General features: G+C 35.6%; 1 protein-coding gene across 4 annotated transcripts in view; it reads left to right on the forward strand.

The window, feature by feature from the left end:
* Window positions 1–18402, forward strand: part of fhit (fragile histidine triad diadenosine triphosphatase) — a 328718-nt gene that overhangs the window by 242493 nt on the left and 67823 nt on the right. For 2 of the 4 annotated variants that reach the window (XM_084101377.1, XM_084101375.1), the window contains exons 4-5: window positions 4232–4377; window positions 7395–7424. In XM_084101377.1, the coding sequence (XP_083957503.1) occupies window positions 4232–4377; window positions 7395–7424 (176 nt within the window). Of the gene's footprint in view, window positions 1–4219; window positions 4378–7394; window positions 7425–18402 lie in introns of all 4 variants that reach the window. The other 2 variants (XM_084101374.1, XM_084101376.1) reach the window with 1 other exon arrangement.

The raw sequence follows: 18402 nt of genomic DNA on the forward strand, positions 1-18402 counted from the left end.
GCTGAGTTCATCACAGGCTAAAAGACTGTCTGTATCGCTCAGTTCGTGTCCTGCTTTTGTGTGCGTCCAAAATAGCCCTATTAAGAATCAACTTGAGCTGGAGGGAAAATAGAAAGCAAAAAAGAGAGAGAAAATTGATCTACCTCTTCGCACCTTTTGCTTTATCTTTATTTTCAGGGGAAAAAAGCGATCGCACAAGCAAACTAAAATTTTACACACTTTGCCGTCAGTGAGAGAAAAATACCACATGCAAAGTCCAAAGCCGCACAGCCCCTCTGTTAATCGACGGGTCACACTGCTCTGAAATTATGAGGTGGAGACTTCATGTGTTCCATCTTGGTCACATTTAGCACTGTATTGACTTCTTGACCCGCTCTTCACCACACATAACTGGATCCTTAGCTCACAGTCCACACTCTATCAGAGAGGTCACGTTTCCCTGTGCCAAGCGCTAATTGTTGCATTAAATTTCACCCTGTTGCCTGCCATGGCTTCTGCCATTTTAATTTTCAGCTAACTGTATAGCTCCCAAATGTGATTCCAAGAGCTAATTGGGGATTTGCAATCCATTGGCGCTTTTAATGGCATCTCCGTTTTTCTACCTTATTTATTGACATGCCTTCCTCTTTATGTGGTTATTGTCCAATCACATTACCCAGCTGCTCAGTTTGCCCACCACACGTCTACCGGGGTTAGCAGAGCTGAAGTTCTTTTGTAGATCTGTCAGTGTTTCAGTAGAATAACAAGTGCAGATGTTTGAAAAGAGGCATCAGAAAAGGACTGTAAATGTGCAAAGAGAAAGAGATGAAAGCAAGTTTTGTCTCCATCCCCAGTGACACGCGCGTGAAAGTCCATGTTGTGAAGAAAGACACCAGTTAATACAGTATCTGATTACATTCCAGCAAGCATGGACATGAAAGCCAAAACGTATCTCTTGTGCCTCTTGCGTTGACTCCCGGGATGAATTCAGTTCTGATGTGACCACACTGCTGTGAGTGGCCTAATGTACTCATAGCCCTACAAACAGCAAGAGACAGTGTGATCTATTTCTGTCTGGCTGTAAGAATGAATTTAAATTGTAAGAATGTATTTAAGTTTTGTTTTTAGATATACTCTTTTTATGGTTATATAACAGACACCACACTGATATGTGAATGTATGGAAAAATGTGTTTGAAGAAGTCCATTTACTGCAGTATTCATATCAGCATGTTTAAAGTTTTTTTCTTTTAAATTTGAACATGAATTAATAAAAAATAATAATGAGAGAGAGAGAGAGAGAGAGAGAGAGAGAGACTTATTTTTAAAGCGTGGGTCCCACCTGTAACCCCCTGGTTTCCTGCAATATGTATTTAGTTTGCTTACTTTCGCATGCTCTGCTTCAAGAGTTTCTGCATTGTCAGACTTCTTTGAACAATGACCAATGACCAACAATGACTTGTTTAATGACCTTTCTGATTTTACAGATTTTGAGCTTTCAGGAATTCACAAAAGCTTAAAGTCACAATGAAATGGAAGTAGCAACAGATATTTTCTTACGTATAGTGACATACATGCAAGGTAAATGTAGGGTGGGGACTTGATTCTATCCATCGGTTGTTGATTGGATGGAGGCAGATCTGAATGTGAGCTTGCAGTCGATTGAAAGAAAGGGGCAGAGTTGAACAGACTAAATGACTGGAGAAGTTCGTCACCAGAGAGAAGTCTGGAAAAAATCCATTCAAGTTGATGATCGAGTTGCATGAAACGATGCGAAGTAAAATGTACTTTTTATTCAGCACCAAAAAGTATAAATAAAAGTTCAAACTAATTGAAAATGAACTTCTTTTTTAATCTGTGTGCCATGGAATTTATGCTTATAAAATTCCCAATATAAATAAAGTAGCGACATATCTTTTCTTCCGTGGCATATTTAAGTGAAACTGAAAAAATGTAGGACGGAGACTTGGGTCTGTCCTTTGGTTGTTGATTGGATGGAGGAAGATCTAAATGTGAGCTTTCAGTTGATTTTTTTTATTTTTTATTATTAAATGGGGCTGGGTTTAAGCAGAAAAAAATATGGGAAAAGTCACCAGAGAGAAGTCTGTCGTTTCACCTGAAGGTCGAGTTATGACACTTTGATTAAAAATTGCGAGGTATTAAATAATAAATAATAAAAAAATAAAAAATAAAAAAATAAAAAATATATATATATATATATATATCAAAAAGTAACTAGGAAGCAACTAACTAAAATGAATGCTACTAACTTATGAACATTTATCGGTAGCGTGATGGTAGTATTAGTAGTGAAATGCAAACAATGGCTTTATTGATGTTAATATAACATTATAAAACAGATTGGCTAAGAGTTTCAAGGGCAGATTCTTTGTATTAGCAATATTCAAAAGTCTTATTCTTTGATTGTGAGGTTATTACTCATCAGTGATGCGTTTGATTTGCAGTGAATTTTTTTGATTTGCTACAAAGGTTGAAGGACAGGAAGAATAGAAACGGAACATTTGGGAGGAAGAAAACAACAATAAAAAAATTAGACGTATGATATGAGACGTTATGAATCTTCTTTAATTAAAGCTGTTCGGAGTCAAACGGGACAGTTGTGAAGGAGGACTCCTCTTTCAGAGCTTTCTCTTTTGAGTGTTGATGCCTATCAGAATCATTCATCCATTTCCAATTCAAATTGGGCCTATCTCTCCAACATCAGAACCATTGATATTCCAATAATTTGTCTGGCACGGAGGATCTGCTCTATTTTGCTTGTGTAGAAGGATGTGGGTTTGCGTGTGTGGGGTTTACATCAGTGTGTGTGTGTGTCTGCTGTAGATCTTACGTTATTAGTATTCAGGGCAGGGACAGAAAAATTCAGGGTCCACAGCTCCTTTCTTCATTTATATGTTCAGCCTGGCCCTGTTTTGTCTTCCTGTGTAGTTATTATAGAGTTTTCTATTCGTCTGGATTAAGTTAGGTGATACTTGCCACTCTGTAATGTCTGTCTTCATTTCTTGTGCGTTTGTTCTTTTCGAATTCTGCAATACCTTTTCATTGTATTACTTTAGAAAACACTTTGTCAGTTAAAGGTGAATCTGTTACAAAGGCTAAAAGGAATCTTTTGCGTTACTGTAAGTACAACTTAACGGAATATTCCGGGTTCAATGCAAGTTCAAGATCAATCAACTGCATTTGTGGCATAATGTTTATTACCAAAAAAATAAAAATAAATAAATAAATAAATTAAGGGAATGGGGCCATATTAAAAGCTGAAATGTGACACACAAAAACAAATGCTTTTCTTTCCTGTGTATTATTAGATAAAATTTATATTTTAATTTTTACAGCCAATGTATGGTTTTTGGCATTGCGCTGGCAACAAAGGTGCAAAATTGGATATAACTTCATACAGAGAAGTAGAAAGCAATAAAATCATGTTAACACACATATTGCTTACATCTTGTGGCTATACTTTTGAAACTGTGAATATGCAGCCTGATCTCACGGCAATTCGTACGAATTCTACGAGGTGGCTAATTCGTACGAATTCATACGACCTCACTCGTACGAATTAGTATGATTTTTGCTAAATCGTACATATTTTAGGAGTTGCCCAATTCGTATGAATTCATACGAATGACCTACCCCTGACCCCGCCCCTAAACCTACCCATCACGTGGGTTTAGACAAATCGTACAAATTCGTACGAGTGAGGTCGTACGAATTCATACGAATTAGCCACCTTTTTATCACTCGTACGAATTTGTACGAATTGGTCGTGAGATCATGTTGGAATATGTTAGTGTTTACGGATTGGCCCTATTGGCCCACTTCCATTGTAAGTGCTTCACGATAACCCAGATTTTTGCTTTTTTAAAGAAAAGAAGGGACGCGTAGAAACAAATTGTTGTGGTTATCAACATTATGCCACAAGTGTTTCTGATTGAGTTTAACTTGTATCAAACTCAGAATATTCCTATAACAAATAAAAAACATATTTAAAAGTAATACATTCTCAAGAGAAGTCAATTGGGCGACGCATTCTGCAGGATTAAAAGAAAGATTGAAGGTAGAATCAGAGATGTGAAGCTTATGTCACAGTTGTTTTCGATAGAACTTGAATTGAATGTAGCCCAGAATATTAATTTAAGTTATTCTCATATCTCATATTTTCAGGAGTTGATGTAGATAATGTGTGTTTTTCTCAATTTAAATGTTTTTCCCTTGACAAGCTCCTCTCACAGATGTTCTAGTGTGTCCTCTTCGCGTCGTTGAGCGGTTTCGGGATCTTCGTCCTGAAGAGGTGGCAGATCTATTCATGACCACACAGAGAGTAGCCGATGGAATCGAGAAACACTTCCAGGCATCCTCCCTAACCATCGCCATGCAGGTATGATGGGATTCAGCTAATACAAGTCCATTGTGGTACATTTAGCATTTAGGTGATATAGTCTTTCAACATGTAAATACGTCATTGCATCAAATGCAAAATATCAAACTAAATGGCACCTGCCATTACCTTCACTTTATGAGACATTTACTAACTGTTGTCAATGTGTTTTTTTGATGTCAGTTCTCCTCAATTTCACACAGGTGTCCTAGTAAAGTAACCACAGCTGTAGAGAATCCCACTGAACATGTTCCACTAACATTGGACAACCTAAAAAGTGTCCAAATTGTTTTTCTCTTAATTTAAAAGCTAAAAAAAAAAAAAAAAAACCTGTCCTACACAATCTACTATACATGCCTTCTGTGATCTAATAGATAGTAAAAGGCCTTTTAGGATAATTCTTAAAAGTCCACTTTCAGGTCGTGGCACACATGCTTGCTGTGAAGTCTTTTTTTTTTTTTTATATATATAAAGTTAACATAAGAATAACTTGAATATTGTTAGTTATATTTCAAGATAAACACTTATTGAACTGAACAAACTTGATTATCCTTACATCATAACTATAAACTATAAACATAACTATAAATAATAAATCAGCTCCACATAGGATTCCACGTTATCAAGGGCCTAGAGAGATCCATTTTTTTACACACTCATGCAATGTAAGCAATGACGTACATCTGAGTGAATGAGATGGAGGGAAGATGGTGAGGGAAGGGCATAAAAAAATTGGACTTAAACGCAGCCTTGATTTGAGCTACTCCTGCTGGACAGTGGCCCTCCAGGACCCGAGTTTGACATGTGGTTTCATGCATAATGCAGTCGCATTCATACATGTTTAAGTGTTGCCAAGAATGCGAAAACTTTTGGGGTCGCCTTTTCTTATAGGTCTTCCAAAAAAAAAAAAAAAAAAAAAAAAACTGATATAATCACTAAGTCCATGACTTATGAAAAAAAAAAAAAATGCAGTGTATTTCCTACTCACTGTGCGACTTTTTACCAGATAGATTTTGAATGCTAATCCCAAACAGTTTCCTATTTCAAGACACAAACCAACAAAAGAAAAGCATTTTGATTATCAGACAAAAGAGAATAATCAATGTCTTGTTCTGCGGGAGTTGACATGAGATTAGATTCTTGCTTTCATAAAATAGTAAAATGCTGTTCTACAGTTAAAGGATTAGTTCACCTCAAAATGAAAAATTCCTGATAATTTACTCACCCCAATGCCATCCAAGATGTTCATGTCTTTCTTTCTTCAGTGGAAAATAAATTAAGTTTTTTGAGGAAAACATTTAAAGGGTAACTAAACCCCTGGTCATAGCCTGACTCCACCCACTTGCAATATTTGAAAAATGCTGGAAAAGTGGGCAGACCCCAACGGAGATAGAGGGGATGACCCGGGGGCGGGGCTGAGCGGGGGGGCGTTAACCTGAGACCCGCAGTGACGGATTAATTGACAGCTGCTGTCAGACTCTAAAATGGAGAGTGACGCAAGTAGCTTTGCAACAGAGCTGTCATTTGAAGTTGAGGACTTTTCTCCCCCACCTTCACCTGACGTGGAGGAGGGTGAATTGTTTGTGGACACAGGGCCAGAGCCATATCAATTCGAGCCGCTGGCTCAAACTGCGGTCTTAACTCCCGCATCGCGATCGGCATCCGACGTAAAGTACATGCATCTGATGAGTTTTGTGCTCAGTTTTGCGCCACATATTACGTCATCACTTTGGAAAGGTCACGAAAAAAAAGAAGAAAATAATAATAATAAATTAAAACAAAGATGTCGGACGATTTTGAAGTTGGAAGAGAAAATGAGATGGAATTTTTCGCCCTTCCCTACCTTTTTGAACCGGAGTACACGGACAAATAACTTGACGTGAGATGACGTGACGCGTGACCTTTCCAACATGCATCGCAGACCAGCACAAGACGAACAATTGTGGTTAAATGGTAAAAAAAATTAGAAAATGAGCGATCGTTTCGGCAGATAAGACCCTATTCCTCTTCTGGGATCGTGCAGAGCCCTTTGAAACGGCATTGATTTGAACTTCAACATTCTGGTTGCCTTTCAACTCCATTATGTAGAGAAAAATCCTGAAATGTTTTCCTCAAAAAACTTAATTTCTTTTCCACTGAAGAAAGAAAGATATGGACATCTTGGATGGCATTGGGGTGAGTAAATTATCAGGAAATTTTCATTTTGAGGTGAACTAATCCTTTAAATCTCTTTCTCCAAAAAGGTGATGCAACTGAGGTGTTAATTTTCATGTGAAAATGAAAAGTGAGAGAACACTAAATTAATATCTAAACTTTTTACAAAAAAACAAAAAAAACAATGGGAGATATCACGTTTTGCCATGTAGAAAATGTTTAAAAGGTGAAATTTTCACTTGCATTTCGAATTTTAAATCCACTTTAATTCTTAATATTCAACAATATTATTGATCTGACTGCATTGACACCATTGTATGAGAACTGAACTGAGCTGGACGATGACATCACTGGTTTCTCCAGAGTGGCTGTATAGATAAATATATATATATAATTTTTTTTTTTTTTTAGAAACAGAAATGAATCAACACTGAACTTACATAAGCTGGACAAAAACACAATTTCCTTATATCCACTATCCGAAAAACAACTTAGTTGCATTATTTTCTTGATATCACTGTAAAGCTGCTTTGAAACAATCTGTATTGTAAAAAGCGCTAAAGAAATAAAGGTGACTTGACTTTAATTCTACAGTATACATTTATGTATAATGAAATAATTATTTAATTATTATTTAAACTTAATTATTTAAAACATATTTTAAGTTTCTCTTAGCTCAAAGTCTTAACAGACCCAAAGAGGTGGAGAAAAAAAAAAGAAAGAAAAAAAGAAGGAATGAGGCACTTTGACATTCACATGGTCACGTGAAAGTGCAGCGATCCATCTGAAATTAAAATGCTGCTGAATTATTGACAGAGGTATTCCTGAATTCCCAACTAATTATCTTCTTCTGTTCCCAATAGGACGGACCTGAGGCAGGACAGACGGTGAAGGTAGGGTCTTAATAAGTGCTCCCTCTAAATTTATCATGAGGCTTCTGTGACACTCATCTTGTATTAAATAATAATTGTATTTCATTTACAGTCCTAAACCCTTTGAGCATGTCAATTATGCATGTGTCTGGCTTAAAATGCTTTGTCCATATCTTGTGGGCATAGTGACACTGACTTGCTTTGAGACGGCTGACTGCATATTCGGAAAGTTCTTTGTTACTCTGACTTTGCCTAAAGCTGTGCTAGCGGCCACAGGTGAAGTGAGGGGATCTCATCTGGATTTCCTTGCTCTTTGCTCTTTCTGGCTATTCCTAAGAAATTGCTGGCTACTGAAATGAAAGTTGTAGTAATTTTGTTGTGTGTTTATTGCAACCAAGGCTCATTGGAAAAAAAATATTGACTTTGGCGACATTTATGGAAAATGATCACGGCATTCTCAATTGAAATGTCCGGTGAGTGGCGCTAAAAGGTTAATGCTCTTGAGTATGAAATAACGTACTGCCTATATATATATATATATATATATATATATATGATTTAATATATTCAAATAAAACTTCCAATAAAATAAATATAAACATTCTGCTTACTACTTTCTCAACTTAACCTGTCTCTCTAATTTTTATGTTTTATATTACATATATAAATTCCAACCTCAAATTGACTTTTACGTTCAATATAAAGTTGCAATAAATCAAGTCAATATGTCCTTCCATAATCTGACATTTTTACTTGAGTACAGTATTCAACAATACAAAAATGTAGGATGGGACATTTCTTTTGTTGGGCTGAAAAGGATAGTGATTGCACTTTGATGATCAACGATATTACAAAGACAGATTTTTAAAATGAATAATACGTACTGATGAATCATAAGACCAGGGATGTTTATTAAGAACAAAACAAATGACAACAACCTTTACCTGTCCCCACACACCCCGAGAAGCTCAGTCTGTGATTTTGAGCGATTTTTGTGGCCTTTCCACATTTGCCTGTACTACTTTGTGCATATTATCTAATTGAATACATCAGTTAAATATTCTTTCATGTGTGAAGTCATATTTAATTCCATGTGGTAAGGCGTATTAATTATGCGTGTATGAGAGCAGCTTGCCTGTGGCCTGAGGTGTGGAGCTGTATTAAAATGGCAGTAGTGTTAATTATGTTAATTGTGGTGGGATTGGTCTGAATTCCAATGCCTCTTGACAGAATTCCAATGCATATCGTTGGATTCTGGAACATGAGCAACCCATTGTGCTTTGGACAGTGGAACATGCTACTTTTAGTCAATTAATTAGCTTAAAAATGACAATCAAAGAAAGAAAAATCAAAGTCTCTCCACTGTTATAAACACCTCTTTCAATTCTTTTTTTTTTTTTTTTTTTTTTTTAATAAATAAATGTGTAGTCACTTTAATCACAACTAAAAATGGCTTTTCATTTGAGTGTTATTATAGAGGTTTGAAGAAGTCTTAAAATAAATAAGTGGCATGTTTTCCTCAGTCGCAGCGCCGGCTCTTCAGAAAATGAAAGAGCTGTTAGAATTTCGCCTGCTTAACAAGCACATTTAAGTCAATATCATAGCGTTTCCCTGATAGGCATCCATTTAAAAGCGCAGGCTTGTATTTACGCTGATATTCATCAGTATTTGTTATGTCTGAGAGCTCAGTGATGAGAGGTCAAGTTTTGTGGAACGAGAATGTGACTGAAGGCTGTTATCACAGCCTCTATAATCTGCCTTCATTACAGACTGAAAGTTAAAGATTTTATTTACATGAGGACAGATATGCAACTGACCCCCAGAAAAGCCTCTTCAGATGCCGCCTGGTGTGGATTTCTTTTGAACTTTGGGAAGGGGGATCACACTGCTTGTGAGTCCTATGATTGTAGCCTTAAAGGGGTGGTTGATTATGATTTCACTTTTCTAACTTTAGTTAGTGTGTAATGTTGCTGTTTGAGCATAAACAACATCTTCAAATTTGCAACGCTCAAAAGTTCAAAGCAAAGGGAGATATTTGCTTTTAAAGAAATCGTATTTTAAGGACTACAACAAACGGCTGGTAGGGACAACACGACATTGCTCCTGGGTTAGTGACATCACTAACCCTAAAATTTACATAAACCCCGCCCCCGGAACATATAGATTATCAAGACAGAATATGCTAATCAATGACTAGAAGATAACTACACATAAGCTACATAAATTCACCATTCAGAAACGTCCTGTTGCGTTCTTCATGTTGTCACCTCTACTAGAGTTTATCCATCTTTGACTGAATCCGGTTTGAACATAAAAGGCTAAAAGTTTTTGAAATTTTCAGTGTATGTCTGTGTGAGCTGCTTGCAGCTGTTGAAGCTCCGCCCTCTGTGCTGGGAGCAGCAGCTCATTTGCATTTAAAGGAACAGACACAAAATGGTGCGTTTTTGCTCACCCTCAAAAATTGACACTTTTAACATGCTATATAAAAATATCTGTGGGATATTTTGAGCTGTAACTTCACACACACACTCTGGGGACATCAAAGACTTATTTTACATCTTGTGAAAAGGGCATTATACCACCCCTGTAATCATAGCCTCAAAAAGGTCCATTGTCTGTTGTCAGTAGCGTAACGATGTATGAAGCACATCTCACACAAGACTATACAATATTTTGTTGATCAATGTGGCGTAATTGCATGACCAACTGAACCTGATGTGAAGTCTGACTGGTAAGTATCTTGCCCTCACATGAAATTCCTGATTGTGTGGATTCCTAGCAATTTTTTTTTTTTACAATTGTAATTGTAATTTACCTCCAAGTCTTTCAAAACCTGTATGACTTTCTTTCTTCTATTAAAAATAAAAAGATGTTTTCAGTGTCTGAACTGATAGTTCTCACATAGTGAACGTGGCTTATTATGACTCTTGGATAATAATACCTATTTTTTAAGCAGAAATGTAAGAAAATTGGTAACGCTTTACAATAAGGTTCCAAATAAACTAACAATTAAAAACACATCTAAACACATTCATGCATTTAATATTTAAGCATTTATTATTCTTAGTTAATGTTATTTTCATTTACTGATATTAATTATTAACATCAAAAGTTGTTTGTTAATGTTATTTAATGGACCTGGGCTAAAATGAACTAACAATGAACATTAGCAATGGACATTAACAAAGATGTTACTTGATGCATTAACTTAATGTTAACTATTGTTAACCTTATTGTAAAGTGTTACCATATCATCTATTCACTATTGCGTGAAGAAAAATAAACAAATTGTTACTCAGCCGAGTGTATGCATATAGATGCTTTACAATGAATTGTAATTGGATTGTAAGTCATATCTTTTACTTACCCGCCTTGAAGATGTTTTTGGTGTTTCGGGTACAGCCTTAAACTGGTTTAAATCTTATTTTACTGACCATTGCCAGTACATTTCTGTGGGTGGTCAGAGGTCTGAGATCGGTTCGTACTCACTGGTGTTCCTCAGGGCTCAGTATTAGGCCCTTTTCTCTTTAATATCTTTTTATCACCACTTGGGCATCTTTTGTGATTGCTCGGCCTCCACTTACCCTAACCCTTCACAATCTAATATGCTTGCTGTTCCTCAAACCCGCTTAAGATCGATATGTGACAGACATTTTTCTTCCTGTGCTCCTATCCTTTGGAATTATCCTACTCCTGAACTTAGGGAAGCTCAGACTTATGGTATTTTCAAAGCTTTTGCTCTTTTATTTTATTGCTTGGATTTTAATTGCCTTTTTTCATTTATGCATTGTTTATCTTGAATGCAGCACTTTGAGAAGATGCTTTATGTCACTATATAAAATACAATTTATCGTTATTATCATCTTAATTAGAGTGTCATGTCTTTGTCGATTTTGCTGTGTATTCTGTAAGGAACTAATTATTAATGAGTTATTTCAGGGAAAAACAAAAATGTTTATGGGAAAAGGAAACGGCAACAACCTGCTAATTACATTTCCTAGAACTCCTCACTCACCCACATTCATCTGTGGCAAATTGGCATGACTGAAGTCATTATATTAGTTTACTCAAGGTCACATGACTCATCAGGACGGGTTTGTGTAAATAGAATTAGCTACACACTGAGACCCTTGAGACTCAGTAAACATTCCCTCAGAATTAACAGGTTCGAATGAGCATGCAGTTGTCAGTATAGTGACTATTAGAGTAAACTATATTTTTTTATTTTATTTTATTTTATTGGTAACACTTTACAATAAGTTTCATTAATTAACATTAGTTAACTACATTAGTTAGCGTGAACTAATAAACAGCTGCACTTATACAGCATTTATTAATCTTTGTTAATGTTAATTTCAACATTTACTAATACTTTATTAAAATCGTGTTAACATTAGTTAATGCACTGTGAACTAACATGAACAAACAATGAATGCATTTTTTTTTATTAACTAACATTAACAAATACAGTAACAAATGTATTGCTTATTGTTAGTTCATGTTAGTTAATACATTAACTAATGTTAACTAATGAGCCTTATTGTAAAGTGTTGCCATTTCATTTTATACATTTTAAAATCGATTTTCCATAGGAGTTTTGCAATACATTTCTGAATTCCATTGGTTTGGAAAGGCTGTATAAACCCAAAAAAAAAAAAAGAAAAGAAAAAAAAGTGAATAAAAGAGCAAAAACAGGGGGAAAAAAAGATGTTGGGCAGCACCATAAATATTCACTAGTGCTTAATGGATGGGTTTGGAAGCTGTTGGTCGTACTGTCTATTTGTTGGTGTTGTTAATGTTGCTTTTTCCCCTACGTCTCATCTCCCTCATGCTCATTAGCCCCACACAGCACGCTGGGAACATCAATCCTCCCCAGCAGAGAAAAACAGCATCGCTGTCATTCGATTAATGGCAATGCTCGAGTTCCAGCCCGCTGCCAAAGACCCGTTCTAAATCACCACTTCTGCCCACGACGGCATTACAGAATGGAATTCAGGTTCACCCGTTTGGCCGAAGTTTCCAGAGCTCTTGCTTAGTTAAGATTACCTGTAACAGTCGATCTGGGATAAAGGCGGTTAATTCGAAGCAGATAGTCAGGATTTTAATTCAGCGCAGAGGCTAGCTGCCATCTTGCCTGACCAGTTTCTAAATCATGTATAAAATAAGCACCATGAATTATTGATTGCCCCGAAGTCTCGCAGTCAGGACAGTTTACCGAGGGTGATTTGATGTGCTTTGAAAAATGCCCCCAAATAGGGCTTGTGTAAAATGGCGAAAACGATTGCAAGTTGTCCCCATGGAGACTCTTTTAATCTTTATTTTTATTTGCCAATTTAATAGTTCAAGCAATTTTTCAGCCGGTATGTGATCACAATAAGATGGTGTAGATTGTCAATACAGAAGTGGTAAAAAATAAATGGATTTCATATTTTCCTTTTTCACACCCCTTCATATATTATAGAGTACATACATCATTACAAATTATACATATACTTTGTCAACAGTATATAATTATGAATATTTTTTCATGCTTTTGATTTAATCAAAATATATTTTATAAGAAATACAGTAAAAAGAGTAATACTGTAAAATGATGCTACAATGACTTTAAAATAATGTAAATCATTCTAATATGCTAATTTATTATTAAATAATTATGACTGCTGATCAATTATTAATAATGGTTCTTATTATCATCAATGTTTGATGACAGCAGTTTCTGCTTTAAAAAAAAAACATATTTGCTGAATAAAAGCATAAATTAGTTATTATTATTATTATTATTATTTTAATGTTACTTATCTCAAACATTTGAATAGTAAATCACAGTTTCCAAAATATTAAAGAGCAAAAACTTGTTATTGTTATAAAAATTTTGAATATTGATAATAATAATAAGAAATGTTTCTTGAGCAGCACATCAGCATCTTAGAATGATTTATGAAGGATCATGTGACACTGAAGACTGGAGTAATGATTATTAAAATTCAGCTTTGCATCACAGGAATAAATTCAAGTTTAAACATACTAAAATAGTACAAACGTTATTTTAAATTGTAATAATATTTCACAATATTACGATTACTGTTAAAAGTGAAAGAGTAGCCTAGTTCCAGTGTAAATAAACACTGCAGGAATAAAGGAAACTGCATACTGTGTCCTATTTTTTTGTTGTTTTTGGATTGGATTATGGGCAATATAGTGTTCAGTGAGTTGTACAACAGTTATTCACTATAAATCATCATGCATTATGGGTATAAAACAGTGAACTAGAGGCTATAGTGAATAAAATTGTTCTTTAAAATTCCGTCACCCTATAACAGACTATATTTGTAGTAGGAAGTAATTTTGGACGCAGCTAAAGTCAGTCCTTATCAAAAACACACTGCATGTCTGCGGTCGCACAAAAGGGACAGAAACCCACAGTATGGCAAAAAAAAAATAAATGTTTTCAGTGTTCTTAAACCGACTAGTGCACTTTCCATGATTTATAAACTAATTTCAAACATGGAGTTACTCTAAATTAGAACCCTGCCTAGTTCTTTTACGAATACAGATTATCGCTTGCATATAGCACATCTGCTATGCTAAAGCATTGGGTCCATTTATCACTCACGTTATTGCAATCAGGTGCTCGGTGCCGGGAGTACAAGGAGGACAAAAAAATAGATCTATGATTGAATAAAGGAGCAGCACTCTATAGAAAAGAAAACATTTTACTAACCTCTCTGCCTAGAGCTATATGAAGACAGAAGACAGATCTAAGTATTCATATGGTGAAATTGGGTTTCCGTATACTCCATCTAGCAGAAAACTGGGGAGTGACTTAGGAATTCAGTCATTTGTCTTGCTTTGGATGGTTATTTATCTCGCCTGCACTGCGTGATGGTTCGGAGTTAAAAACTCCTGAGCATATTCATCATTACCAGCATAACTGAGTTGTGTTTGGACTCTTCTGAACAACGGCTTGCCATTTGTGATGGATTTAGAACTTGTTCAATCATCATTTACAAGTGAGGATGTCCATGCTCTGAGGGTTTCATGTTTAGAAGCTTTATTTGCTCTTCTCTTAGTGTAGGTCCATTATGATGTTCCAGACAAACAGACAGTTCCGAGAATATTTTTTTACCAACCGTGCTGGTTATGTGCTGAGAGATGATACACGTTGTGTTTCTGTTATCATCATTATCTTGTTGTTCTCCGTCCATGAGAAAACATGTCCACAAAATGTATCCCACTGTATGATTGTGGCTCAGTGGTGAACACTCACCTAACCAGAGGTCTTGTTGTTATTGAATTTACACGATCAAATAGCCACTCTCCTACAGCCTTACCAAATGCACACCTTTTAGCAAATGGTTTCTGAGACATACTGTGTGCTGGCCAGCATGAAAAAAGAGGAAAAAGAACAGAAAAAATCTCTTGTAAGAACAGAATGTTGACTGCTCTTAGGTTGCTCTTTGCATTCACACTGTCTGTGAGTTTAAACAACTTGGATCAATAAAATATATATTTTTATTGATCAGATTAAAGGAGAACTCAGGTCAATTTTAACATTGAGCTAATTTTTTTGTAAATTTTGAGTGCTGTCAGTACAGAGAAAAACGACAAAAATCGGTGTTGCCTACACCGTGTTATCCTCTTTTTAAAATTTGCACCCTGTTGACTTCAATGGGGCAAGTTTTAAACCTGCTTTTAGCCTCTTAACATCCTTGATGTGTCATTACAAGTGCCCAGCCAATGTGAGTGATTCCTTCAGAGTGAACACTGTGAATCTGACTGCAGTATAGATGTGCAAGATATGAATAAAAGTGATGTTATTTCAGCCAGCGCTCGTATACCTGTATTTACATCCTGTTTTCGGTCGAAGTCCACAGTAGTCGATTGTCGAGTTCACGCACGTGATCATAGGTAACTAAACCTATGCGCGTGAACTCGACAGTCGACTACTGTGGACTTCGACCGAAAACAGGATGCGGGTTTAAAACTTTCCCCATTGAAGTCAACAGGGTGCAAATTTTAAAAAGAGGATAACACGGTGTAGGCAACACCGATTTTTGTTGTTGTTCTCTGTACTGACAGCACTCCAAATTTACAAAAAAATGAGCTCAATGTTAAAATTGACTGGAGTTCTCCTTTAACTTTGCAAGCTCATGTCAGCTTATTCTACTAACCCTAACATCTTATTCTGCTAACCCTAACCCTACCACTTGTGCTCGACTAATACTCTGTGAGTTAGTTGGCATGCAGCTGTAACGTTACTCATAGTAAACAGAATGTCTATAGGGGACCATCAAAGTATTACCAAACGTTTCCACAAAAGTATTAATCATGAAAGCTGTTTTCAACATTGGTAATTGGTAAAAGTCAGCATATTAGAATAAAGACTGAAGTATTGGCTGCTGAAAAATTTGCAATGACAGGAATACATTACATTTTAATATGGAGATAGAAAACAGTTATAAATTATAAACACAATTATACATTGTAATAATATTTCAAAATATTACACAATATTTTGTACTGTATTTTCAATTAAATAAATGCAACGTTGGTGAAAGTATATAAAGCAAGTATATGCACTCACTCACTCGCTCACTCCCTCAGTCACTCACTCACTCGCTTGCTCGCTCACTCACTCACTCACTCACTCCTTTATTTATTTGGACTGAGCTCTTTGCAATGCTTTTTTGAGATTGCCTTACATTTCGGCCAAAAATTAGGTATATTAGAAGGCATCACAATTTTCAGGACCTATCATTTTGAGGTGATATTTGTGTCAAAAGTAAATAAATAAATAAAAATCATTTTCAGCAAGGCATTATACGTTTTGAGCCAATGCAATGTCAGTGGATGACTCGGGGAAAGATGTCTGTTCCTCTAATAGGTAGTTTGGGCTGTGAGCCTCCATTGCTTTTGATCCCCTATGTCTTAATTGGAGGCCAGCTGTTGGTGACAAAATGCATTTGTCTACATGTCTGACTGAATTTAACCTAAACAATATAAATAGCAGTGCGGCCATTTTGCACATTTGTTCATCGTCAAAAGCTAATTAAAAGACATCTGTTTTAATTAGAAGAGCAGGCACTTTACAAACCTTTTACTGCAGTGGAAGTTGGTTGCAGCTTTAGATATTTGCTTTCTCTCTCATTGTGGAAATCAAGTTTGAAGAAAGGTATTCTAAGCTTATAAGGTTGTTTAAAATCTAAATGAACAATTGTATAAGTTGTGAGATGATAAACACTTCAGAAACGGATACTACAGTGTGAAAAACCTGATGATTAAAAATATACGTTTTAGAACCAGTTTGAGATTATTTGCTCAGCTTTAAACCATCATAATACTTTTACCCTGGACTTATGAATGAAGAATGTTTTTATTTCTCAGCCATGCAGAAGCAATACAATTTGAGATTGTGCTTTTGTGAACACGAACAGCTAAAGTGTGTTGTTAGCCATTTTCACAGTAGGCTATATATTGGCACGTACAGAAAACAAAAACAGAATGTGTTCTCCATGAGTGCTGTGGAGGGATATACACATTATAGCTAGAAGTTAGCTGTTACTATGTTATGTATTTTAGCACAGCTAAATTTTAGCATCATCTGAAACTATGCATTTTATGATATAGAATTTTATGGAATTTACAGTTCTGCTGCATTTAAAGGGCATTTTGTTTACTCAAACACATATCATTCCAAAACCAAGTTTTTAAGAGATTTGAAATTGTTGTCCTTTAATATGTCTGTTACTTTTATTTGAATGCATAAACACTTGATAGAACTAGTCTAAAAAAAATCATGTACAAGGTAATCCACATTCTTTATCATGTATTGAGTAACAATGAATGTCAGACTCTGACCCCAAACTCCCGTCCGTATTTCTCTGCACATTGTCACGTTGCTCTTAAAATCACCCATTTTATCCTTCCAATTTTCTGCACTATTCAGTTGCCGGCCTTTGCCACTCGCTCTGGTCCACTGAGCTTTCCTTCTCCATGCTAAGCGGCCTCTATAAAGTCTTCTTGATGAAATGGCTTTGTGTGTGCGCTGTGTTTCTCCATACTTTCCTCAAGGTAGATGAGTTTAATAATGCAGACATTATGCAAATGCACTCATTAAATAGAAAATGCATTGCAACAAAGCAGATGCCTCCAAACATGTTATCTTGTTTGTAACATTTATAAATACTTATTCGCCAAGCCTGAGCTGTTTATCACAACAGACTAATGAAAAATGAATTAAAAAGCACTGTAATTAGGTTATTACACCCTGGTAGAGTTCAGCACGGTGTGAAAAGCTCTAAAAAGTTGACGGTTTGGACGGCAGATGATAATATTGTTTATCTTTGGTTTTGATTTATGTCAGGCTAAGTATAGGTTCTTGCTGATAAGATAAAACAATCAGAACAGGCTTTGTCGTAAAATCATGTTCGTTTAAACTTTACATGACTTATTTCAAGGAGAAACCAATCACATCTGTACCTCATCGACTCTGTACCTGCTCTTTTACTTTTCCAGGTTTTTATGTATGCTGTCCACATTATACTGTCATGTCGCTTGTCTTCATGCAGAAAGCTCTGATACATTAATAGCGTATGATCACACATTACAAAACTACTGGGGGAGGATGGTGACAGGCCTCCATTTTACTGTCTTGATGTGTGACTTTGATTATTTTATTTTTTTTATATATATATATATACATTTAAATATCTTTTACAGAGAATTTCAAAGAACAGTGACAGTTTTACATCTCTTTTTGTATCTCTTTTTTCCCCACCTTTTGTTAAGCTTTCAACTTAAGAAATTGTTAAGAAATTCCAAAGAAACTTGAACTGTTCCATTTTTGCTCATAAAAACAGGTCAAACATATGGATAATTTATATCCATATTATTCACCAGAGTGAAAGTGAAAGAGGTCAGAACATAGTATTTTTCAAGGAACCACACAGAAATATCTCTGTATTATTCAGTTATTTGCAAAAGTATACAGTAGGTA

This window comes from Abramis brama (genome assembly GCF_963993115.1).
Source record: "Abramis brama genome assembly, chromosome: 23".
Taxonomy (NCBI): Eukaryota; Metazoa; Chordata; class Actinopteri; order Cypriniformes; family Leuciscidae; genus Abramis; species Abramis brama.